The 27,354-nt window shown below is 40.4% G+C and overlaps 1 protein-coding gene across 5 annotated transcripts in view; it reads right to left on the bottom strand.

Annotated features, from left to right (window-relative positions):
• Window positions 1-25,384, bottom strand: part of LOC127438570 (transducin-like enhancer protein 1) — a 60,472-nt gene extending 35,088 nt beyond the window's left edge. For 4 of the 5 annotated variants that reach the window (XM_051694241.1, XM_051694238.1, XM_051694239.1 and 1 more), the window contains exons 1-2: window positions 24,928-25,384; window positions 11,771-11,925 (exon numbers count right to left, since the gene is read on the bottom strand). In XM_051694241.1, the coding sequence (XP_051550201.1) occupies window positions 11,771-11,925; window positions 24,928-24,951 (179 nt within the window). In that variant the 5' untranslated portion in view covers window positions 24,952-25,384. Of the gene's footprint in view, window positions 1-11,770; window positions 11,926-24,927 lie in introns of those variants that run through there. The other variant, XM_051694242.1, reaches the window with a different exon arrangement.
• Between the last annotated feature and the right edge of the window lie 1,970 nt (window positions 25,385-27,354).

The raw sequence follows: 27,354 nt of genomic DNA, 5'->3' as shown, positions 1-27,354 counted from the left end.
GCCTTTACTGTGCCAATGCCACAAATGACAACACCTTGACATGCCTCACAGCTTCTGGCACACTGTAATTTGGAGTGATGAGACCAAAATAGAGCTTTATGGTCACAACCATAAGCGCTATGTTTGGAGAGGGGTCAACAAGGCCTATAGTGAAAAGAATACCATCCCCACTGTGAAGCATGGTGGTGGCTCACTGATGTTTTGGGGGTGTGTGAGCTCTAAAGGCACAGGGAATCTTGTGATAAAAGATGGCAAGATGAATGCAGCATGTTATCAGAAAATACTGGCAGACAATTTGCATTCTTCTGCACGAAAGCTGCACATGGGACGCTCTTGGACTTTCCAGCACGACAATGACCCTAAGCACAAGGCCAAGTTGACCCTCCAGTGGTTACAGCAGAAAAAGGTGAAGGATCTGGAGTGGCCATCACAGTCTCCTGACCTTAATATCATAGAGCCACTCTGGGGAGATCTCAGACGTGCGGTTCATGCAAGACGATCAAAGACTTTGCATGACCTGGAGGCATTTTGCCAAGACGAATGGGCAGCTATACCACCTGCAAGAAGTTGGGGCCTCATAGACAACTATTACAAAAGACTGCACGCTGTCATTGATGCTAAAGGGGGCAATACACAGTATTAAGAACTAAGGGTATGCAGACTTTTGAACAGGGGTCATTTCATTTTTTTCTTTGTTGCCATGTTTTGTTTTAAGATTGTGCCATTCTGTTATAACCTACAGTTGAATATGAATCCCATAAGAAATAAAAGAAATGTGTTTTGCCTGCTCACTCATGTTTTCTTTAAAAATGGTACATATATTACCAATTCTCCAAGGGTATGCAAACTTTTGAGCACAACTGTACATACATACATACATGCATATATATATAATATATATATATATATACACACACACATACACACTCACACATACATACACACATATACACATACACACGTAGTGCAAATCTAAACACAAATCAGTTATATACAGTGCAATGTAATGTAATGGCAGAAGAGGTAGGATGTGTTGGATAAATATAAAAAGACTAAGCTGCGTATTGCACATTAATTACTGCTCAATGGGGCAGTTTTAACTGTTCATGAGAAGGATAGCCTGAGGGAAAAAAACGGTTCCTGTGCCTGACGGTTCTGGTGCTCAGAGCTCTGAAGCGTCGGCCAGAAGGCAACAGTTCAAAAAGGTAGTGGGCTGAGTGAGTGGGTTCCAGAGTGATTTTTCCAGCCTTTTTCCTCACTCTGGAAGTGTATAGTTCTTGAAGGGAGGGCAGGGGGCAACCAATAATTCTCTCAGCAGTCTGAACTGTCCTTTGTAGTCTTCTGATATCTGATTTCGTAGCTGAACCAAAACCGGACAGATATTGAAGTGCAGACGACAGACTCAATGACTGCTGAGAAGAACTGTATCAGCAGCGACTGTGGCAGGTTGAACTTCCTCAACTGGCAAAGGAAGTACAACCTCTGCTGGGCCTTTTTCACAGTGGAGTCAATGTGGGTCTCCCACTTCAGGTCCTGTGAGATGGTAGTGCCCAGGAACCTGAATGACTCCACTGCTGCCACAGTGCTGTTTAGAATGGTGAGGGGGGACAGTGTTGGGGGGGTTCCTCCTAAAGTCCACACTCATCTCCACCGTTTTGAGCGTGTTCAGCTCAAGGTTGTTTTGACTGCACCAGACAGCCAGCTGTTTAACCTCCCTTCTGTATGCAGACTCATCGTCATCTCGGATGAGGCCGATGACAGTGGTGTCATCTGCAAACTTCAGGAGCTTGGCAGAGGGATCCTTGGCGATGCAGTCATTGGTGTAGAGGGAGACGAGTAGTGGGGAGAGCACGCATCCCTGGGGGGCACCAGTGCTGATTGTACAGGTGCTGGAAGTGAATTTCCTGTCACACAAGCTGCTGCCTGTCCGTCAGAAAGCTGGTAATCCTCTGACAGATAGACATGGCAACAGAGAGTTGGTGTAATTTAGTCCAGAGAACAGCTGGGATGATGGTGTTGAAAGCCGAACTGAAGTCAACAAAAAGGATCCTTACATATGTCCCTGGTCTGTCCAGATGTTGCAGGATATGATGCAATCCCAAGTTGACTGCATCATCCACAGACCTGAAAGGGGATCTAGAAAGGGTCCAGTGATGTCCTTCAGGGGGGGTCAACACCAGTCTCTCAAATGACTTCATGACCACAGATGTCAGGGCGACAAGTCTGTAGTCATTAAGTCCAGTGATTTTGGGTTTCTTTGGGACAGGAATGATGATTGAGCATTTGAAGCACCAAGGGACTTCACACTGCTCCAGTGATCTATTGAAAATCAGTGTGAACATGGGCCAGCTTGTTAGCACAGAATCTAAGACATGCAGGTGAAACACCATCTGGGCCTGAAGCTTTCCTTATCTTTTGTTTCCGAAATGTACAAAATTCCCGGCAAATGTAACGTGCTGTCCAGAATGTCTTCACTCAGCCAGGTTTCTGTGAAGCACAAGGCAGCAGAGGTCGAAAAGTCCTTGTTTGTGCGGGTGAGGAGATGTAGTTCATCCATTTTATTAGGCGGAGATTCGCTAGATGAATGCTTGGCAGCACTGTTCGAAAGCCACGCCGACGGAGCTTGACAAGCGCGCCTGCTCATCTCCCTCGCCTGCGTCTCCTAAACAACACAGCTGCGCCTCCAACTAAAATGTCCAGCAAAACGTCCGAATATTCAAAAACCGGGAAAAGATTGTCTGGTATATGCTGTTGAATGTTCAGCAGTTCGTCTCTGACTGGAAAAAAATTACTAAACACAGGACAAACAAACAAAAACAACAAAACAATAGGAGCACTCCACACTGAGGCAGCCATCCGTGGCGTCATCATGATAGATATCATAGATATTTGACTCCTATTCTGAATCCCAGTCATTACCATGTTTTTGTACATGGAACAAAAACCTTGCTAGCAACACAGTCAAACCGTCTTATTATACTAAAATATTTTCCAGGACAAATAATTATTTTCTAGAACATTTAGGTATTTTTCAAATTTTCCATGACTTTTCCATGACTGGAAAACTGCACTGCAAAATTCCAGGTTGTCCAGGATGCGTGGGAACCCTTTGTCGTTGCGGGTTCATACAGGCAGTGTAAATGACAAGCAGTGACACAGAGGAGCTCTGTGTCATAACCGAGATTATAGAATGAAGAAACACAGACTCTCAAAGGCCTTTCTACATGTGAAATAAGGGCTCATGGGTAGGAGAGCCTTAAAAGTAACATGTGAAAGTGAAGAAATATTTTACTTTCGCATACTTGTATAATATAATAGCTATTCAGGTTCGCTGGGTTCCAACAACACCAACAAGTCTAAATGCAAAATGGACCAAGACTAAAATTGACCAAAAAGAGAACAGATATTTTAAGTATTTTGAAATATTTTGATATTTAAAATATTGTTTTTAAAGTCATTCATAAGTTAAGGTTAAAGGAAATAATGTAAATGTTTAATATGAATAAATGACTTAAGGTTTATGAAGCACACTTACACCAAAGACAAAAGCATGACAATTTGTATGACAATTAATCATCATAATCGTGAAAGCCCTAAAACAGACAAAATAATTATCATAATCTTGAGCCCTAAACAGACAATTAATCGTAATAATCGCAATTATTTGTTTGACAATTAATAGGCATCCAAATTTCATAATCGTAACAGTCTTGATGTTTTACATTTTGGAAAATGTAGTAGGTTATCCAGGTATTCCGTTCATACAGATAATTTGCCTCCAATGCACAGTATACATACTATATACACAGCAGAAATACTAGTATGGAGGTAGCATGCTATTCCGAACATTGCCACACACAAAATTGTTTTTTGTCTTCGACAAAGTACATCACCATAAAACAAGGCCACTCCACATGTTGCAAACCAAAAAAAGTCCTGAGTCAACACACACAGCCAACATTACTGACAAACACACAGTCAGACACACACACCAATATTAAAGCACAATTACAAATCAAACCACCTACCGCCAACACATGCGCTTAAACATACACGCTCAAATGGGGGAATGCCGGACCACACACATTCAGAGACGTGTATCCACCACACTAAACCTAAACCACAAACCCCAGGCTTCATCATAAAGATGCCTAGAATCCACTAAAAAGTCCACTATGTAACGACACACAGAAGGCATCCTGGGTACGACTGCAATGTTTGCATGTGTGTGGCTGCCTGTGGTTTGGCTTTCTTTATGTCGAAGCCATTGCAAACCCAGAGGAAACATTAGCAAAGTAGGCAAGCTTGTGTGTGTGTGTGTGTGTGTGTGTGTGTCTGTGTGCGCGCGTGTGTTTGTATTTGGAATGGGTTGGGCAAAACAAGAACCACTATAATGAGAACCTCCAGTCTAAAGACATCCTGTGTGCTTATTAGAGGCCTTTTACACACAAAACCCCAAACCTAAACACTCACAACACACCGAGACATACACAAAACGTGCGTCAATGTGAGCAACTAGGGTTGTCACTATACAAAATTTCAGCAATACCAGTTAAATCTGATGTTTCTCAATAGCAATTTAAATACCACAGCAAAACCTAACATGCTACTGGAGACTTGATTTAAAAAGTTAATATAAATACTAATACATAAAAAATGGCTTGTAGTCTAAATATTTCTAAAAGTAAATATTACTTCAAGTCTAAAGTAATTTTTCAAGTACACAGTCAATAATAAAGTAAAGAAAAAAATGAAAAGCAATAAAATAAAACACAATAGGTACAATAATAAAAAAATAAGATACAAATTAAGGCCACATCAACACTAATCCATTTTCAATCTTCCACACTGGAACAACATTTTCTCTACTGAGAACTAAGGCCATATCCACACTACGGTAACACAATTTTATTTGAAAACATATTTTTCTACCTTTATGCCTCGCATCCACACTGGAACGCGTTTTTCTCCACCAAAAACGGAGCATTTAGAAAATGCTCTCAATTAACACATACTTTGGAAAAAGATCACGCTAGGAAACGAAAAGCGATTAGCATGGACGTGGCCTTTCGAAAACGCACTCTAGTACCGTGATTGGTGTGGACATGGCCTAAGTAAACAGTATTTATACTGTACGGCCTAATGCGCAGATCTAATTTTGGCACATTCGATTGTTTTTGTCCTTACATTCACCATAGACATAACCGACAGTGTTAACATTAATATCTCACCAAGACAAGCATTTTGATCAATAAGTGATCAATAAGTTAATTTGACCATTTTGCAGGCTGGCACGTTACCAAGATCCTAACAGATCATACGCATAAATATGTGAGAGAATTAGAAAGCAGCCTATGGAGTCAATATGATGCTTTATATATTTGCATTTAAAGTATTGCAAAAGAGAAAGCTGTGTTTAATTGTAAAAAACAATGTATGTTTTGAGATCTTTTTTTAATCTGCAACAGACTTTTGGCATCAATTTTTTTTGCAACACTTCTTTTTCTTTGAGCTTCACTTTGTGTAAAGTATTTTTTCTTTGCGATACTCCTTTTAATGTTCGCGGTATCCCTTTCCCTTTGCGCTTCATTTGTTTTTGCGCCTCACTATGTGGCACTGTTTTGACATGGGGAGGAGTTGAGTCTGATAACATCACGTGGGGTGTGGCTTATTCATGAGATCAAGGAGCATGCGCAGTTTACATGCACCATGATGCTTGCTAACTTCAAAACAAGCGGATGCGATCAGCAGAAAAATGTCACTGTGATTTAAGGTTTGTCTCATTTTCTCTAATTTCTAACCAAGAATAATATCACAATGTTAAAAGCTGGAAAGAAAAAAAAAGCTAATTTTCAGGGTGATAGTCCTGGTTACAGTCCATTTGTGCTTCATGTAGCTTCTGTGTCGTTTGATGTTACTGTCTGCTATTTTCACCTTAACTATGTTTTTAAAAACTCCTATTTACATAATGGGAAGTTATGTGCTGGTGTCATCAAAGCCTTGATTATAGTTCTTACTGTTACCTGTCTGACAAAAACGTATGATTCAGTGTAAGAAGCTGTTACTTTAAGTGCAACATAACACAACATAATCTTTGTCTTATTTTTAAATGTTATTAATAAAAAAAAAACAAGGCACTAATGCAGAAGAACAGCAGGATAATTTTACAGCATTATTTTGTTTTCTTTAGCACTTGTTTTAGTGGCAGGCCAATCCAATGTTACTCATCAGGAATACTAATGTATATGAACCCTGTAAACAATGTGTATTCCAGTTATTTACTGAGGAAGTATATGGCTGTGAGGTACAAGACCACCAAAGAATTTAGAGTTTACTGGAGAAATGGTGCTCCCTGCTCCTTATCACAAGATGATGAAAACAGTTGTGGGGCTTCTGTGTTACTGGTGAGGAGTTACAACGCTTCATGGCCACAATCTTGTTTCTCTGTATAATATTTTCCTTTCAATATAAGAGTGGACTTTGTATAATTTAAAAAAAAATTGTATTTGACCAGAATGCTCGTGCTGACTAGAGCCATCAGTCCCAGACAACTGACACGACCACACACAAAATGCCAGAGCTACAGATGTCATGTTGTATACCAGTGTGTAAAGTGTACCGAAATTTGTTGTCTTTTGTAGTAACATGCACAACAATTTATAATATTTTACAAAATAATGAATGTTTTTAATAATTCACAAAAGAGACTTTTGTTTAAAACAAACCTGTGTTGTTTAAAAACTAACCTCAAATGCCTTGGTAAAACACAGAATAAGAGATGTATGATTTTAAAGGGATTAGTTCAACAAAAAATTTAATTCTGTCATTTACTCACCCTTATGTAGTTTCAAACCCATATGACACTCTTCTGTGGAACCCAAAAGATGTTAGGCAGAATGTCAGGGACTGGCAGCCTCAGTCAACATTTACTTTTATTGTATGGGAAAAACAGCGACGCCAATATTCACAATTATTTCATGTTCCACAGAAGTCATACATGAGGGTGAGTAAACAATGACAGAATTGTTTGTTTTGAGTGCACTAATCCTTTAATTTAGCCAAAAGAAGACAGTGTTGCTAATTTTGTCAAGTTTTATTACACTTTCATTTGAAGACATGGAAATATTACTAAAAATTCTGACAACCACCACAGAGAAGAATAACTGATCTTATGTTACACATTTAAAAAATGTATCCTGTAGTGGAGATGGAAACATCAAAGTAGCTCAAAGTTGATGGGCAGTTCACAGTGGAAACATCTTAAAAAGATAGCAAGAACCAATAAGTCAATCATCACGGAACAAGAAATAGTATTTTATGAGAGAAATAGAAGACTGGTCTGCCATAAAAAACAAAAGAATAATAAATATAAATATAATCTAAAGATAATGTGTTTTATTAAATACTTTAACAAATGTGAAACCCAAGTCTTGCACAAACAATAATTTAGAGTATTCATTTATGGTATATGTTCTTCAGGAATTGTGATTGATATTTCATAAAGGCACTTCTATAGCTATACCACTGTTCTTCTGCATTAATGCCTTATTTTTTTATTAATAACATTTAAAAACAAGACACAAACACATACTTCCCATTATGTAAATGGGAGTTTTTAAAAACCTAGTTAAGGAGAAAATAGCAAACTGTAACATCAAACGACACAGGCCAGTGATATTAGCTAAAAAGCTACATGAAGCACAAACACACTGTAACCAGGACTTTCACCCTAAAAATTAGCTTTTTTCCGCTTTTAACATTAAGTGATTTTATTCTTGGTTAGAAATAATAGAAAATGAGACAAACCTTAAAATCACAGTGAAATTTTTCTGCTGATCGTGTCCACTTGTTTTGAAGTTAGCAGGCATCATGGTGCATGTAAACTGCGCATGCTGCTTGACCTCGTGAATAAGCCACACCCCAGGAGATGTTGTCAGACTCTAAACTCCGCCTCATGTCAAAACAGTGCCACATAGTGAAGCACAAAGAGAAATGAAGTGCAAAGGGAAAAAGATACCGCAAACATTAAAAGAAGCATCGCAAAGAAAAAATACTTTCCGCAAAGTGAAGCTCAAAGAAAAGTGTTGCAAAAAAAATTATGCCAAAAGACTTTTGCAGATTAAAAAAATGATCTCAATTCTTGGGTTTCGTTTACAACATACATTGTTTTTTGCAATTAAACACAGCTTTGTCTTTTGCAATACTTAATTTTCTCCCCTTTCCTCCCAATTTGGAATGCCCAATTCCCACTACTTAGTAGGTCCTTGTGGTGGCGGTTACTCACCTCAATCCGGGTGGCAGAGGACAAGTCTCCGTTGCCTCCGCTTCTGAGAACATCTATCCACGCATCTTATCACGTGCTTCGCTGTGCATGACACCGCAGAGACTCACAGCACGTGGAGGCTCATGTTATCTTATGTTACACATTACCACAATCCACGCACAACTTTCCACGCGCCCCATTGAGAGCGAGAACCCCTAACCATGACCACAAGGTGGTGACCCCATGTGACTCTACCCTCCCTAGCAACCGGGTCTTTTGCAATACTTTTTTTTTTTTTTTCACCCAATTGGAATGCCCAATTCCCAATGCGCTTTTTAAATCCTCGTGGTCGCACAGTGATTCGCCTCAATCCGGGTGGCAGAGGACGAATCCCAGCTGTCTCTGCGTCTGAGACAGTCAACCCGCGCATCTTATCACGTGGCTTGTTGAGCATGTTGCCATTGAGACATAGCGTCATCCACCGTGGCATCCACACTCACCTCACCACGTGCCCCACCGAAAACTAACCACATTATAGCGACCACGAGGAGGTTACCCCATGTGACTCTACCCTCCCTAACAACTGGGCCAATTTGGTTGCTTAGGAGACCTGACTGGAGTCACTCAGCATGCCCTGGGATTTGAACTAGCGAACTCTAGGGGTGGTAGCCAGCGTCTTTTACCACTGAGCTACCCAGGCCCCCCTGTCTTTTGCAATACTTAATTTTTTTGCAAATATATAAAGGCATCAATTTGACTCCATAGCAGCCACCAGTCAGTCAGACAGTGTGCATGTACCAAAAGTTGTCAGTATTTCATATTAGCAATACTGCAGAATGACTGGCATCGTACAGTTTTGTAGTACTGATCACCTTACGAACCCTACGAGCAACACAGCATGCCAACGCCACATGAAAAATCGTATTTGTTATACAGTTTCAGCCAAGTTCGTATTTCCAGCTGGAACTTGCCCTGTAACTTGACCTTGACCTTAGTGTGTTTCTCACACAGACCAGCAGCCAACGGCCACACACACCCAAACACACCTCTCCGAGGCTCATCTTGCCAAATCTCTTTAGCTCTGACTCTTCACTGTCCTTTAATCCAACACCAATCAGAATCCAGACACAAATTACGAGAACTAAAATTAAAATCTCAGCCCCACCATGTATAGTTCAGAGCGGTCTGTGCCTGTCTGGTGTGCCCTGTGTTTGCCTGTGTTGTTCTACCTGGAGCATGACCAGCTCTGTGGCAGAAGCATGCTTATGGGAAATGCTGTTATTGAAAGTTCACAAAGGTCGATGGTAAATTGATTGTCTGATCAAAAGGAGATTTAAGATTTCAAACTTCACTTTGTGATGCTTTACACAGGGCCACAAAAAGTGCCATACACGGCCTTAATACGGTTCTTGTAATATGTAAAAACAAATTTAAAATTAAAAAAAGAGAGAGTGTAAAACCACACATTTACTTAAACTTACCACAATGTTGTAAACACCAAGGAAAAACTCAAGACAATTCAGTTAAAGAATCATTGAGGAAGCCAAGTTGTATTGTTTGTGTTGCAATTGTGAAACAAGTTGTATTGTTTGTGTACTGCTGATGTAGAATAGCAATAAACTTGCCATACAATTCTACTCATTTAGCCGATTTGACAGGTGACAGGTTTATGCAACCAAACTATTTTTCATTATTGTCTGTGTCAGCACAAGACTGATCAAATAGACAGATGCACACAGTTTGTTCTTCATATTGCTTAAAAAGCTTGTGTTTGTTGGGAAGTAAAAAAAGAAAAATGCTGATGCCCGCATCAATTTTATTTAAACCAAAATCACAAAAGGACATCATTATGGCTTCCTAACTCATAAAAAAGGAAGGACTTGAAGGCATCATAACTGTCAGCGATGATGTCATTGTAATATTTGCATACTAAATTGTGATTGGATCACACATTGTGTCAGGAATCGTAAATGTAGCTAAGTAAACTTCAACCAGAGACTGTAAAGAATAAGATGGGTCACTGGTATATTTAAGAATGGGATAATTAATAACGCCGAATATGGCGGCTCTCGGAATGAAAGTCCTGACTTACAGTTAAAATCACCTTTTAGATAGAGACATCACCCGTCAGTTTTCATTGAGAACATGCATACACATTAGCTGGACCAGCCTGAAAAATAAGAGTATTTTAAGGCGATCTGAGCTACAGAAGCACAATTTAGGATACAATTGTTGTCAAATTTTATTGCTGATGGAAATATTTTATTTGCTCATAATATTGACCAACCATTTGAGATTTCAGTCTTTCCCCATTGAAGTATATATGAGCTTTACTTGTATCCATAGAAAACAGCATCCAGCAGGCTGCCAGGAATCATTTCGAACATGGCTTTAGCTTGTGACCTGATTTGCCTTTAAGAGACTGTGCTTTAACTTGTTGAAATGCTATAATGACAATGCATCCAACAAATCAAAAACTAAGAAAAGGCTTTTGTTCTAATGAAAACAAGTTTTGCCCTTTGCAGCAGGCTTCAGTCAGATTCATTAGATCGTCAAGCACACTTAAAATCTGACTGGCAGATCGATAAAGAGCCACATGAGAGTTTAGCATTAACAATGAAATGTATTTGGAAAGGTACACATAATAACTGTTCACTGCTGGCTTCTGGGAATTATTTTGAGCAAATGATGTGATTACTCTAGAGGTAGATAGAAGTGTAAAGCCAGCAGTTTTCAGAATGGCTGAACACTGTTTGGACAGAGGATTTCTGAGCTTATGCGACTGAACTCTGTAGGCGGGAACAGAAGAGACCTAACAATAGGAATGTGGGGACTGGGTGGATTTGTCAAATCTGGCTCAAGGAATCAAAGCTGGAGCCGTGTGAAGTCATGCCAGGAATAAGGAGGGGTGCGCGGGTGTGCAGAGGGGGCACAGATTGCCAGAGAGGATGCCAGCACCTACCAGAAATCTCACATGGGTCATGTCTGGTCTGGCCACATTCCTGGGACTCAAAAACAAACCCACTGAATCAAAGGTGCATGTGTGTGTGTGTGTTTTGAAAAAGTGGTGGCCCTCCCTGCTCTGAAACTATAGCAAGGTATTTCTATTGAACACTAACAAATTTGTATGCCCTTCCTAATAGAAAATCCAGTTGAAACCAGCTTCTGATGATAGCTGATTTTAGATGGCTTCTGGCTGGTGCTAATGTCTGATCAGCTGGACTACCTTGGACCAGCGAGAAATTAGATACCATGTTCCAAAAACCAAACTGACCACATTAAGCTAATATAACCTGGTTTTTCCAGCAGGGATCCAACTGAGTTATAAACACGGACTTTTGAACCTTTCTTCTTAGCCCTCTTCATACAAATACACTGCATCAGGAATTCTGCGAAGTCCTCCCATGGATCGACTGAATAACAGACTAGAGAAAAATGCATTTCGATAAAACTGACATTGGGCATCTTAGATCTTAGTGAATGATTGCATTTCCACAAGGGTTGTACCTGTGATACTGGGTCTGTAGGAACTGGAACTCCTCCTTTATGCGGTCAAGGGTCTCAGGGTAGGTGAGTTTCAGAGATTGGGATGACCCCGATGCTGCTGCTGCGGCAGCTGCTGCAGCTGAAGCCGAGGCCCCGGGTGGTGGCTGCAGAGGTGCCTGCAGGAAAAAGGGAGTAGTATTAGCATCAGATAACTTTTCTAAAGCATGACGAAAACCTAAGAATCAAAATTCTGTCATGACTTCAGAAGACTTGTGTGACGAGGAGGTGGGCGGGGCTGTGAGTGCACATGGCCAGCCCCCAATCAGGCTAATCAGCTGAGGAGAGGGATAAAGCGGAGCCAGATGCGGCAGTGGTGAGGACTCCACGACAGCGCATCCCTCCTCCCTCCCGGGTTTCGGAACCAATGTAACAGGGTTTAAAATGGGCAAGGAGGAGGTGGGAACCGGCTGAACAGTCAAAATAATGTTTAATGAAAATGTAAAAAGATATAAACAAACACACACGGCAGCTGCGTGCGTCTCTCTCTCTCTCTGTCTCGAACTGCCACATCCGGCTCGGCTTTACCCTCTCCTCGGCTGATTAGCCCGATTGGGGACCGGCCGTGCACACTCACGGCCCGGCCCCACCCTCCTCCTCATCACAACTTGGAATATATTGCTTGAGTCAGATGGACCACTTTTTAAACATTTATGGTGCTCTGTCATCCATTTTGAGCACTGTATGCTTTCACTGAATGGAAGAAGGAAGCATGAACATTTGGCTAAACATCTCCTTTAGTATGTCACTGAGATAAAAGTCAGGAGTCATACAGATTTGGAATGGCATGACAAGGGTGAGTAAATGATACATTTTCATTTTTGGGTAAACTATCCCTGTAAAGCACATTTCTGACACAAGAACCTGGAGATGACAATAATTTCAGTGAATGCATGTAGTGAATCTCAGCATAAAATTGTGAAGTTATGCATTCTTCAAAAATCATTTCCAAGAGCTGATGGGATGATTAGCACGAACATGATGAGGAGTTCATTGAATTGAGGGCTACGTCTGTGTGCAAGACAGAGAGTACTGTGCACAAGGCAGAAATGAAGGACACTGATGAAAGACAAGCTCCCCTGTATGAGAGAAAGCAATGAAAGAATGAGATGAGGATGGGGGTTGGGGTAGTTCCATGACATAGGCTCCATTGTAAAGGGATACAGCATTACAGACAGATGTGTGTCTATATCACTGTGTGCTAATGATGGGGGACTGGGGTGGGGACCATGCTCACTGCTAGAATTAAGACATTTGTTTAAATTATGCATGGATTAGAGGAGGTTACAAGAAAGATGACCCCATTAGAGTGAGACCCCATCAAGCTAACTGAATCCCGTCGGCTCCTCCAATTAGGAGCTTGGCCTCAGGTTAATGTAGACAGACAGACAGACAAAAGCCTATGTGCCATACAGTAGGGCCTGTCTGTCTGTCTGTCTGTCTGTCTGTCTCCATATACCTCTGCCGACGAAGGTCCTATAGTTAGCAAATGCACCTTGCAGGGGTTCTTGCAATTCTCGTGGGAATCTCTGCTTTTAATGAGCCAAAAGGAGGGAAAACCCTGCCAAAAGGGCATGATTGATCAAATGTTAAACTGCATAATACCCCATTACTTCAATTAGCATGGAGCATGTGGTTTTGACGGTAGTCACATTTACTGCCAAATATTTATGACTTACCATTGGCAAAATGTCAAAGGGTGTTATACGCATGTGTGACCTGTATTAACACAGGAAAAGCCTTGACCCGACCAAGAATTACTGAGAAAATAAAAATATAGTACATGGAGCTTAAAGCTTGTCTTGGAGGGATGGGGACAGATGTAGCTTCAAGTATCAACTGGGGGGTAGGGGGTGTCTGTGGCCAAAAGGGGTCATCCTGTGTTGGAGCAGCGGGGGATGTTAGTAGGGGGGTTGGACCCAACTACATGGGAAGAATGGAGCCCCTCGGCCATCAAATAACGGCAGACACAGCGCATTGTTAGAGTCTCTAACGAGCTCCACTCTGCAGCCCTGCATTTCAATCTGCTGTCCAGATCCCCAGACTCTCACAGCTCCAGCCTAGCTGGGAGCGCGCACACACACACACACACACACACACACACACACACACACACACACACACACACACACACACACACACACACACACACACACACACACACACACACACACACACACACACACACACACACACACACACACACACACACACACACACACACACACACACACACACACCACAATTTCTCCTCGCAGGCCAAAAGAAAAGAGTTTGGAGAACAAGAGGAGGAAGGCCATTTGACAGGGGAAGGCGAAAGCAGGGGGAATGACACTTGGCTCTATTCCCTTCTTTCTCTTTATCTTCTCTTTCTCAACCCCACCCAGCCTCTCACGCTGATATTTACCTCTTTTTATTTAATTTTGCGTGCAGGTGCAAAGAGACTTCCGGAATAAAGGAAAAAGACAACAAAGAAGAGCAGGCCCTTTGCTGAAAGAGTAAGAGCAAAGAGCCAGTTGCATGGAGCTTCTTGGAGACTGAATGTTCATTAATTAGCCTAGGCATTCTGGTTTCCAAAACCACCTCTGATTCTCACCTCTCCATTATGGGCCATGGGCTATGTCTATGTTCTTTTTTTTTATGGGCTATGTTTAGAATGAAATGCTACCTTACCACTTACTTTACACCATATACTGCCTACTATTAGTGAAACAGTAGCCATTATGCAAAAATAATTGTTTCAAACAGTGCTGTCATTTGACCTCATCACGTTGCATGAGAGTGGCGTCCAATGATCATCCTGGATATAATATACGGTTGTTGCATTTGTAAATCAATTTTGCATTAAATTGTCTTTAACATTTGGCAGTCTGATCAAATAAAAATAGTGTTTGTAATTATTTTCAGCTCATTCCTCACACTGGAAATGGAAAGTCAGGTCAAGTGCATCACACTGGGAAACAGTTTTCCATACAGGGTGCTCTGTTGTATACTGCACATTTTGGCAAATGTAGTAGATCATATGGCTATTTCTTGCATCAAGTCGCAAACCATGATCGATGCAAAAAATGTAATGTACAGTCAGCTGGTCATTATTGCAAAATAAACCCAGACGATGGTCAGGACCCCGAAGTGGAGCGGAGAAATTATGTTATTTTGGGAGAAGAGACTGGAGTCTCCAGAAACAGCCGAATTCAACTTCTGGTTCACGTCAGAGTTCTGTAAGGTGTTTATATTGTGAAAATGATCATCTGACAGCTCATTATCTGACTTATAACATGACTGGTCAAATACATAAATAAATGGACATGAAATATTGATTTGAGTTTAAATTATTTTATTACCTCACTTGTAGAGATCGCAGAGTGATATGCAAAGTAGGAGAGATGACTTGCAATGCCCCGATGACCAGTCTGATTTCACTTTATCCCTGGATGTGTTGTCATTGTTCAGAAATATCAGACTGCTGGATGGCATGACTGACAGGTAAGAAATGAGTATTCAGAAAGCCGAGCAATAAGCTTACATACTACATACTGTAAAATAGGAAGAGTAGTATTTTAGTATGCTATTCCAAATTTAGCCTATTAAATCTAGCACACACATCACAACCTCGTCTCCTTTGATGTTTTGAGCCGGCGACTGGTCCGCAACGAGAGGCCTGAAATCCCATGACCGATGGTCGATATGCACTTCTGTGACATGCCCAGACTAGTTGCAGACTTGGCAACAATTTTAAACAAGCTTGATATCTAGACCAGGGCTGGATTAAGGTCTGCACAGGCCACTAGGCTTGAAGGTTTCCAGAGGCTTCCCCTCCCCCCTTCGCACATCTTTACACAAGAACACGTGCACATAACCACTACTGCAGACTATCAGGGGAAAAATGCTGTTGTGCACACTTGCTTTTTTATATGAAATATCACAAGTAACCGACAGCAGAGATCACCAAAGTGTAGGGCTCTGCAATAATATTAGTAATTTTTTGATAGATATTGTGAATGTGGGTTTAAATGCAATTTTTGACAAATATTGTTCCTTTTTCAAACATTTTAAAACAAAAATGCAATTCAGTGTTCAAAAACACATTTCAGGAAGGAAATAAAATGTATTTGCATAAATTATAGATCAATTTGCATAAATTCCCAATTTCTGTTCTCTCACTGTTACCTACTTTGTGCATTGTATTCTGATTGGCGAGATCTTGTCAGTGTACAAATGATGTGCACCAATCAGAAAGGCGAATTAAACATCACAGAATTCTTAGAATTGCTGCAATTTAGAAATTGCAAGCTAATATCACGATTTTATCAAAGGGCCCTGATGCATAATATCAACAAGAATACATTTACATTGGGCCTGCCAATGTATTAGTTAACTACACGGCCAAGTGTTGTCAATCAGAAACTCCCAACTTGTGACCAAACAATAGGCCTACGATACAAGCATCAAGTGCAGAGTAAAGGATAATACTTAATGTATCGAAGTTTTTAGAACTGTTAAGGGGAGCATTCAAAGTGTAATAATTTGAACAGAAATATTTCTTAGATCATAAATAGAACAAATCCATGAATTTCAAAGTCTTTAAAATGTATTTCAATAACATTCTAAAATGTATTTCATATTTGTTTTTAAAATAGAACTTATCTTGTTCATTGCATTAATTTCTGCATGAAATTATTTTCTTTTAGGCTATGTCTTCAACATCAATTATTAAGGGTTCTTTGTTACTTTCATGCACTCTTTGCACTAAAGAATACATTCATTTTGAAATCGCTGTCCGTGCCTTCTAACCTGAAGCTTTAAAGAAAGATGACTTTCATGATGAGTTTAACAGATGTGTATTATCCCAAGTCAATCAAGAATTAAAGTAACTCTGCATTTAAAAAAACAAAAACCGACTTCATATTTTCACAAAATGTGTGGCAAATGTGAAAAAGAGGGCAAATCTTGTTAAATGGATGCATTTCAGGCCCACTGGAAATGAACAGTGAAGGGTCAAACAGAAAGCATCACATATATGACAAAACTGATTGATTGTCCTGCGACTATCAGAAACAGCTGGCAAACGTTAACATATATAAATGAATTTGCTTTTAATAACATCATATTTTTTTTAGCATTAATAGGCTAATTTTGTGCCCCTACACTACAATCTAGGTTAGCCTGTGCATTAATCCGCCCCGATCTAGATGTCTTGTCAGGTGTGCACACTGTCCCGATGAGAGACTGACAATGAGCAAAAGCCAATGAAATACATTGAGAGAGCAAGAGGAAAACAAATGCATTGAGAAGCAGTAGACAAAAAAATAATAAGAAAATAAAATACAACACCAACATCTCCCTACCCTGTTCTCATCATTATTTTCAGCTGTTTTTTTCTTTTCATTCTGTGCAAATCATTGCAATAAACTAGCACAAGCCCCTTTTTAATGTTGTTTGTTGACGTCATCACTAATAAACTCATCCGTAGCTATGTGCGCGAGTGTGTTAATTAATTTCGTGATCGTATCTTTAAGATGCGTTTTGGTCTATTCGTTTGGTCCGTTGCCAGTTACGTGCCGACTTAAAGGAAATAACTGTTCGATTGGAAAATAAAAAAAAGAGAATACATTTACATGCACAAGAACTTCACAGATCTGACCGTATGCCTGATATCAACATGTAGTGACACAGATGAGAAGTCAGGGACGAATGGTCATGTAGTTGGTACACCCAGTCGTGTAGTGTGCGCACCACCACGACTGGAAACAAAAGACTGAGTCGTTAAGTGTGCACAGGGCGCAGACTACAAGTTGTGTAGTGCGCTTGGCTTTAGTCCAGAGCACAGTATCCACCTTTTTTCTGAACACGGAAGTGTTCCATAATTCACCTGTTTTCCCATTTCTGCTTTCCAGTGTTTTCACACGCATCTGCGTTTATTCTTAGCCGGTAAAGTATTACACTTGTAGAAATTGTCAAAAAATATGTGGCTCTATAGTGCCTATATTTCACAAAGTCAAGATGATTTTTTTTTTTTTTTTTTTTTTTTTGACAGAGCCTCAGCTGAATAGGAAGCGATGACATGAAGCGATGGTCCGAGATTAGTAACGTTGATATCAGAGTTATGACAGCCAACAACTGCACAAGATGAGTGTGAAAAACATTTTTACTCCAAATAACACTTAAATGGCTGTTGTTCTCCGTCTGGATCGCTCATTTTGGTTAGTTTTAGATTGCGTCTCGAGGCCAGAAACAAAACAAAACAAAAAAACAGGCAATTAGAATCATCATGGCGCCACCCAGTGGTTGCTCAGGAAAACTGTGGATTGCAGCCATTTTTATTTAATGCTCTTATTATTTGCTTATTGGCTAAATCGATTTGCAAAGCCTCCATGCATCTTTCCTTGACGTTTGTCACATTAAATGGATCACTTTTACCACAACAATTTCACAACACGATTTTAACCTGGCACAGATTTGTCAGGGCACCATCAGCATTGTGGGCCACTCTTGTCTAAGAGTCAAGGTCACACTAATCTGTATTATAGCAAAGCATGGAACACCCTAGTCAATTGAACTGATTAAATATCCATGATTGTGCAAAGCTGATTGGTCAGGCAAGAATGTCCCTCTGGACTTCAAACAGAGAAGAAGCCGTAATGTGATACTTGGTAAGGAACAGCCTGGGGTAAAAGTTGGGAGTTGAAAATTAATTACAGCTTGAACAGTCTCGCTGCCATTAAAAAGACCAGTTTGCGTACATTATAGGCATGTCCAAATCCATCTTTTTGACACACTCAACGAGTCTTGTAAAGTGTGTGTGTGTGCATGCAATGTTTTCATTTATTTTTCTCTAAATGCATGTTGTGTTGTATCAAACCTCCCAAACCCTCCTGCCCACCCACTTGCTAAGACTCAAAACAAGGAAGGCACTGGTAAACACCACAAACAATCATACACAGAATTACTGCTTCTATGCCCATTTAGTTGTCCAAACCACAGCTTCTATCATTCTGTCAGAGGTCTGGCTAGGGACGTGTGGATGACTCCCACCTGGCCTACATCCAAGAAATGCTACACAGCCTGTGAAATTCTGCGGCCAGCCATGATGACCGACATCCCAAGACCTGTCAACACGGTGGCATAACCTTTGACAAAGCAGCTTCTCCTTTCACACACAAATCTTTCTGAAATAACTGACCACACACTTGATGATTTTATTCACAGAGAATAACTACAGAGCCTAATTTGGAATTACACAAACATTTTTACTCTGCTATGGTCATTGTGTAAATTTGGGGGTTTATAAACAGTTTGCTTTACTTCACCATATTTGGATTAGTGTATTTTTGTGGTAGCCTTAATAAGTGATGCCTTGTAGAACTAGCAATGTTTTCCTTTAAAAACAACACATGTGTACATCCAGCCATGGAAAAGGAAAAGGACTGAGGCTAAAAATAAACAGAATGGGACTTTCTGTATCTCCAAACCATATGAAGAACCTCTATTTAGATATACACATAAATCCAAAGAACCAGGCTATGCTTTCTACATAAACGTTTGAAGTTCAGGCATTGAATATGAAATCTTTCGACTACAGTGTCAACAACCATCAGCCATTTGCATTTTTAAGAACCTCCACAGGAATCTGACCTTGGCACATCCTTGTTTCATTGATTCTGTACTCTCCGGCAGCACAGAGCTTTAAAGAATGCCCCAATAATCACTTACATAGAGGGGGGAGGGTAGTACGGTGCCCGGCACCTGTTTTATTACTATCACACATCTTTTCTCTAGCCTCTCCGCAAGCTCGTTATTCAAATTTCCCTGCTGTCAGGATACATTAGTGGCGGCGCGACGCTGGCTTGTCAGCTGTGGTAATTGCTCTAGGTGCTTCTTTTATTAGGTAACACACGGCCTGTTTGTTCTTGCTTTCAAGGAATTCCATGCTTCCTCCAATGACTTTTGTAAACCTGAATGGTTATGTTCACAGCTGAGGGTGCCAAGGCATATGCAATGGTCGGATTGGGCCATGCCCTGACTGCACTTGGATTCTCCTTTGAGTTAGGAAGGCCATACAGGAGGGATGCTGGGAAAAGCCGCACACAGGAAAGATGATTGAGCTCCTCTGTGGGAGACATCTTAGCTGGTGCAGATCCCTCCAGAAGCCAGTATTAAAACCAATCAGCAAGTATCAGTTGGCAAGCTGTAGAGAAACTGCCCACTGCTTCAGTCTGGTGATTAAAATTTTTCACTTGGTTTCAGACATTGTACAACCATCATGGTCACAAATATGAACAACTGTCCACTTTGTAGTTTGCATTACTCAAGCTTTAATATAAATAAAGCTGCAAATTGTGTGTTCTCTTTTTAACTGAATACAATAACCTTATGTAAATCATATAAAATCTTGGTATGACTCTCCCTTTTCGCCCAAAGTCAAACAGGATAACAACCACTTAATGAGCCATTATACTTCTAGCCAGTGGCGTACTAAGGCTTTACGGTGTTCCTGGACACAACCACACAATTAATTGAGTGAATTCAGTGTTTCTGAGTCAAAGTTCACCATATTTAAGCTTGTTCTATAAGTAAAGTTTCAAATATTCTCAGACTTGTGTGTAAACAGACTAACATCCAATATTTTATTTGATCGCCTCTCAGTTTCAGCTATTCTTGTGTTTTTGTATGCAGTGCATAAAATTGTGGTTCGAGGCTCGAGCGTGGAATATTACCTCGACCCTGAAAACATGTTCATGGCAATGCGCTAAAGTTTGAGCACTCGAGAATAGCAAAGTAAACATCATACTCATGTTCTTTGTTGCAATGCTCTTAATAGGCATCAATTGTGGATATTCCAAGTGCTAGAAACTAAACTTATGAGTTAACATTTCTATTTAAGTCAGCCCTGAGTGCCTCAGGGCACTCACCCGATTGCCCATATGGTTAATCCAACATGATCACACGTGATCACACGTTGGCATGATGTTTCCAATAGTTTTGGTACCCTAGGATCGGCGACTGTATGTCGACGCGCTTACATGCAGCATTGTTATCAGACATGCTTGCTGTGGTTTCACTGTGTTTACCTTTCCACCTGGTGTAACTGGTAGCACGTTGCAACAGCTGCGTGGGAGACTAGGGTTCAAAGCCAGGCAGTAACCACATTTGAATAATCAGTGAAAAGCATGATTCGGAGGTTTCACTTTTCCCTCTAACATTACTTTTTTACTCCACTAATGGTTAAGATAAGACTTGGGTTTGGGGATAGAATCTATAAATATATGCTTTTCTCTTTATTGTATAGCGTCCTGTAAACTGAAAATAACTTGCTTCAAAACTAGCTTTTGGCGACCTCTCCTGGACATAAATGGAGCTCACACATGCCCATATGCACTACAACACTTACCGTTTTGGCCATTGGGGGCAGTGTTTCGAAATTTCGGTCTCCGTATACCTATTTTGCCGAAAGAAAAGTCGGTCTACTCTTTCCGATTTCACTGTGAGATCAGGCTGGTTAATCCACCCATGATTCTAGCAAAATCGAAGAAAGAATAGGTGTGACGTAATTTTGAACAAAATCTAGAAGAAAGTGTTTTTATTTTGTTTTTTTTTAGTTTGTTGCGGAGGTTTGAAACAGCATGCCAGTACAAACTTCAGGAAAACTTTGTACCGGCTGAACACCTTCTAACTGCCATTGATTCAAGTCATAGGTGGGTGTGATCCAGTGCTCCACCCACTTTTACACCAAAATCTCTTTCCGAGGGGCGTGGGCACTGTTGCCAATTTAGCAACTTTGTCATTAGATTTAGCAAATTTTTGCCCTCCTTAGCGAGTAAAAAAGCCATCTAGCGACTAGCGACAATTTTAGCGAATTTTGTAGTCTGCTTTAGAAACATTCTTCCACATCTGGTGACAGAAAAAATAAACATCAGCTCTAATGGGAATGTCGTCTCATGTTTATGGGTGTTCTAACGCTCGCCCTACATTTCAAGTAATATGATTGACTTGCATGCCAGCAGCAATTGGACCTATGTGCAAACGGATGTTCTATAAATAGAAAGACTGACAAGCTTTTGTGTTGTTAGTATTTGTTGCGAGAATCTCAACCTCAGTTCACATGCATGCTCTCCATTTAGAAAAGAAAAGTCAGCCTACAGCGATAGAAGAGCATTGAGAAATTATCTAGGGGGGCGAGAGATAGAATGGAAATGAACCCCTGATCTATAATAAAGTATAGAGATAAGTGATATGAACAGATGAGGTGTCACTGTCAAAAATCATTGTGAAACAGTAACACTGGCACAAGTAATAAACCGCTTCATGTGGGGGGGCCTGGGTAGCTCAGTGGTAAATTACGCTGGTTACCATCCCTGGAGTTCGCTAGTTCGAATCCCAGGGCGTGCTGAGTGACTCCAGCCAGGTCTCCTAAGCAACCAAATTGGCCCGGTTGCTAAGGAGGTTAGGGTCACATGGGGTAACCTCCTCGTGATCACTATAATGTGGTTTGTTCTTGGTGGGGCGCATGGTGAATTGAGCGCGGATGCCGCGGTGGATGGCGTGAAGCCTCCACACGCGCCAAGTCTCCGTGGCAACGCGCTCAACAAGCCACGTGATAAGACGCGCGGGTTGACTGTCTCAGACGCAACTGGGATTCGTCCTCCGCCACCCAGACTGAGGCAAATCACTATGCGACCACCAGGACTTAGAGCGCACTGGGAATTGGGCATTCCAAATTGGGAGAAAAAGGGGAAAAATCCCCCCCAAAAAAAAAAAAAAAAAAAAAACGCTTCATGCCAGACATTTTTAGGCATCTATGTTTGAAAATAAATAATTAAAAAAACATCCAACACCACAACGTGCCTACCCCTGGTTGATATTGCTAGGATCATTTTGGCCTTGCCGTGGTTCAATAATGCAGCTCAATTACAAAAGAAAATAAACAAATACATAAATAATAATATTAATAATAATAATACATAGAAATCCCCCACTGTCTTCCCCTGCATGCTATGCAGAGTTTGATAGGTTAATTTTGGCCAGCTTGTTCATGAATGTTCATTAAAATAGTTTTATAACAAACATGCGCAAAAAAAAAAAAGAACACACAAACAAATAAAAAATGCATCTATCCCACTGCCTACCACAACTTGCTTAATGTTTGACAAGTTTAAATAGTGATAGCTAAATGATTAGTAAATAAATACTAATTGTTAAATGATTAGTTCAATAAAAGAAAAAAAAACATATGATGGTTCTTCAACACTACACATTTAAGGAATTTCCATAGCCTTTACGACAATTAATTTACGTATGTAGGACTAAATTTGCCGTCTAACATAATAAATGACATCACGTGATTTAGCTACTTTTAGCGACATTTCAGCGAGCCTTTGGCGACTTCCCATGAGAAATAGTTGGCAACACTGGCACGTGGGGTGGTGTCCAAATGTTTGCAAACAGTATACTGTTGCTCAGCTGCTTCAACCTTCTTTCCAGCTGGAACGAAAAATGAAGGAGCCTTTACTTTCTTCTCAAAGTTAAAAGTGTTTTTACAACTGATGGACTAATTAGCATTTTTATATATAATAAAATGATCGTCTTTGTTAAGATGGCAAATAACGATATTTTTTTTATTAAGCCATCAACATAAGTCAAAGGATGGTATTTGTATTAAATTGCTTGCTTTAAACAACATGACAGTCTGATGTAATAACCTTTTTCACAGGAATGTGTGGGTTGATGCATGCTGTTTTATTGCCATTTCCAGAGATATTTGCTCATATTTCACCAAAGTAAAAAACCTAGGTCATAGTAAATCTCAGTTCAAATCACACTTCAAGTTTAACACTATAAATGGATTACATACCCAATTACCCATAGAATTATAAGGTGCTTATACAGTATACCACCATGGGTACATAACGCTTCACCTTAAAAATCCTGGGATGTACAGGTAACATCTACAAACATAAAACTGTGATTTAGACTGTAATGAAGATCTCTTTTCCAAATCAGCTGACCTGTGGTGGTTTAGCCCTTTCACATCGTAGCCCATCCACCTCTTAATGTCTCGGGATGTTCCGTGCAAGTGGAAACAGAACCATTACAAGACCTTGTTCCGAACTAGCTAAAATGAGCGTCCTGGGAAAACAAGTTGGACAAATAGCTCATTCTAAATAAAAAAAGAACCAAGCAACATGGTCACTATAGTGCTCGACTAAAAGTGGTAAATGCCTTAATACTTCACCCAAGGGCGTAGCCAGGAAATTACTTTTAGGTGGGCCTCAATAAAAATGGATGGGCCAAGTTTTCGCCCCAATTATTTTTAACCACATTTTACTTAACAGAGAAGCGGCGCATTCAAAAAGTTCTTTCACACTTTCAGAAATCAGAATTTATGCATTTTTTACACTATTTTATAAATATATATTTGAATTGAAAGAAAAACCACTAATATTCTGGGTGGGACAGGGTCTAATTTGGGTGGGCCTGCCACCCTTGGCTATGCCACTGACTTCACCTATGTATCCTGCACCTCATCCAGATGATAACATTGCACACCATGGTGGAATCTAATTTCCATCCCTAAGGAAATGAATGTCAAAGCATTCTTAGGAAAGGTTGGCATATTCTGCATCAAATGGTGCTCACATTGTGGGTTTGACCATACAGTACTTAAATCTGAAAATGTATGAAATTAGGTATATGAAAGATGAAAGGCTAAAACTCCAAAGAGTGCAATTAGCAAGAAAGCAATATACTGTAGCAAGTCCTCGAAATGCAGATATCGCTTCAAGCTCTTTGATGAAAGGGGGTCAACATCAAGGGAAATACTAACATTTGCTGCAGTATAAATAAGAACTTTTCTCAAAGCAATTTAAAAGGGCGGCACACCGATTGATCAGCTGCATCAACTAATCCATTACTTTCAACATTACGGACCCAAACACATTAAAGTGATTATTGTTTTGATGCAATCATGCTTTGATAAGCCGCACTATCAATTACAATTTCACACTGCACGTGACTGTTTACCCTAAATTAAAAGACAAAGGGTGCAAACACGCTTTAATGTAAAGATGAAACACATTTAAACGCATTGCTCACAAAACATATGAAGTACTGAAGGAACTTACCGGGGGTCGATTCTGTGGAAACATTGTGAATAGCGAGTTTGCTGCGGTTCGAAGGTCTTCCAGTGTTGTTAAATGTTGTTTCAGAGGAGTTTTTGTGCCTTTTACGGCTCTCACAAGAACATTTGGTCCTGCTTCAGCGGCGCCAGACTCGGCTCGCTCATTCCTCGCTCGAGACTCCCTTTGTTCTGCTTTATCGCGCAATATTACGATGCGCCCAGTCCGGTGTTGTATCGAGTCCTTCGGTAAGACGCACCGCGAAATATCAGAATGCAGGCGCTCGGCCTTCAGTGCTCCCGCACTCTGGATGTGTTTTGCTGATGAAAATAATAAAGAAACGAAGTGGATGGCCAGCAATAGTGCGACATTCACGCAGCCGCAGCTTCTTTTGTCTGCTTCACTGTCCCACTTCTTTCACACAACCCCTTCCTTTCGGATCCTCAGCTGTTTTTCAATGGGACATTCGAGTTGTGCAAAGGGAAGGGGTTTGGCTTGTGGCAACCAAGAGTTAAATTCTCATGTTACTCTCTTTTTAGGTTGTTGGGACCATGGATCCATAGTGCTCAAGACACATGGATTGATGTGTTCAGTGCTGTGTTTCATTATGCATGTGCAAAACAACCCCAAAATTCGAAAACTTTTACTAATATATTCATAAAAATAGACAATCAGAGCTAATAGGCGTTTTGTTGTGCACTGCTAAATATTTAATTATGTGCCTTAAATATACCACTCAGTCTCCGTAGGCTGTTCACACTCACTACCTTCACGGTGTCTAATTTTATGCATAAGCCGTCGAGAATTTCGATTGAAAAATAAAGGTGCAGCTAACTGTACATTGATTGAATGAAATCTCCACGTGGGGTTTGACCCAGCCACAATCAACACTGGCGGAGGTAGCCAATCAGCGCCAAGAGCGCCCCACGTGGTGCACGCTGACCGCTCCCTGATTGGTGCGCGTCACAAAAATAGAACCCCAAACGTCAATCAGGCGCTCATGGAACGACCAAGAAAATAATTTAACTGTTTCGGTGCGCGCTGCGAGAACATTTGAATTCAAATTCCCTTTGTGATGCAAAATAGCTTCTTTTTTTTGTTGTTACTTTAAAGCGCTTTGCATTGTTTCTGAACGCCTACAATCAAATGCCATGGCTATTGGTTGGGGTATTTTTTCTTATGTAAATTACTTTGTGTTTAGACCCCCATTCTCTCAATCTGTTTATGTCTTGATTTTGAAGATTCTTAAAATTCATACATAATTTTTTTTATCTCTGATTTTTGATCTCACGTGTAACATCACTTTGATACAAAGATGACATGCTCCAGGGGACAATAAGCGCAGTGTGTGACCTAAATCAAGTCTCTAGTGAGTGTCTGTTGCACTCTGTCAGGGAATACAGCTTAATATGCCTACAAAGGCACTAAGGTATTTCAAGGGATCAGCTGAATTTGAGTCAAAACAATTGCAGGAAAGACAGTGTGGCTGATTTTCAAGCATCAATGTGACATGCAAAATATAATATGTAAACAACATTTTGGTGTAAAGAAATGCAAAAATGCTGGAGACATTAATTAGTATTCCGGTGGCACTACCCCTTTAGCTGGGCTCATAATTAGGGGGGCTGATATTGAAAAAGCAATTTTCCCACTGTAGAAATCACTACCGACCAGCAATGTGGCTGAGAAATAGAAAGAAGGGATGCGGAGGAGGAGAGAAAATAGAAGGAAGGTGGAGTGTAAAGGGATCTGGTTAAAAGAGAGACAGAGATTTAAAGGATGTATGGGGTTTGTAGGCGGATGGGGGGCACTATTGCCATTTTTCCCATGAATATTAATGCACAGAGCAGGTCTCCCTTCTAGTCACTGTATTGGAAAAAGTCATAAGCAAGCCACATATTACAGTGTTATGCTGCAGGATGTCTGATGTATAACATTTGGTGTGTGTGTGTGTGTGTGTGTGTGTGTGTGTGTGTGTGTGTGTGTGTGTGTGTGTGTGTGTGTGTGTGTGTGTGTGTGAGAAGAGAGAGAAATGGAAGTATGGCTTTTTCGTTTCAGATTGCGCTAAAGTTTACAGCAACTGTCAATTTCTCCATTTATCTTAATTTCTCAGATCAGGCAAGAGAGAAGCCTATAAAATAAGGTTCCTTTGGAGGCTATGAGCACTTGAGCCAAGAAAACAGAACAAAAGATGTTTTTATCCCCTATAAGTAGCAAATACATTTGATCAAAGATCCTCCCTTGTAATTCACTTTCGGATGGTCGACTGAATGCAGCCCACACAATATTGCATCAGCAAAGATGACCATGCATTTTGAAATCAACAGAAAGTGACCAGCACATGCACCAGTACGTTACACCCTACACAAACCAACATTTAAAAGAATAGTTCACCCAAAAATGAAAATTCTCTAATTTACTCAAATAATTACA

Source organism: Myxocyprinus asiaticus, chromosome 49, assembly GCF_019703515.2.
Source record: "Myxocyprinus asiaticus isolate MX2 ecotype Aquarium Trade chromosome 49, UBuf_Myxa_2, whole genome shotgun sequence".
Lineage (NCBI taxonomy): Eukaryota > Metazoa > Chordata > Actinopteri > Cypriniformes > Catostomidae > Myxocyprinus > Myxocyprinus asiaticus.
Note: the sequence above shows the minus strand (reverse complement) of the source record. Positions and strands in the feature narration are given on the sequence as shown.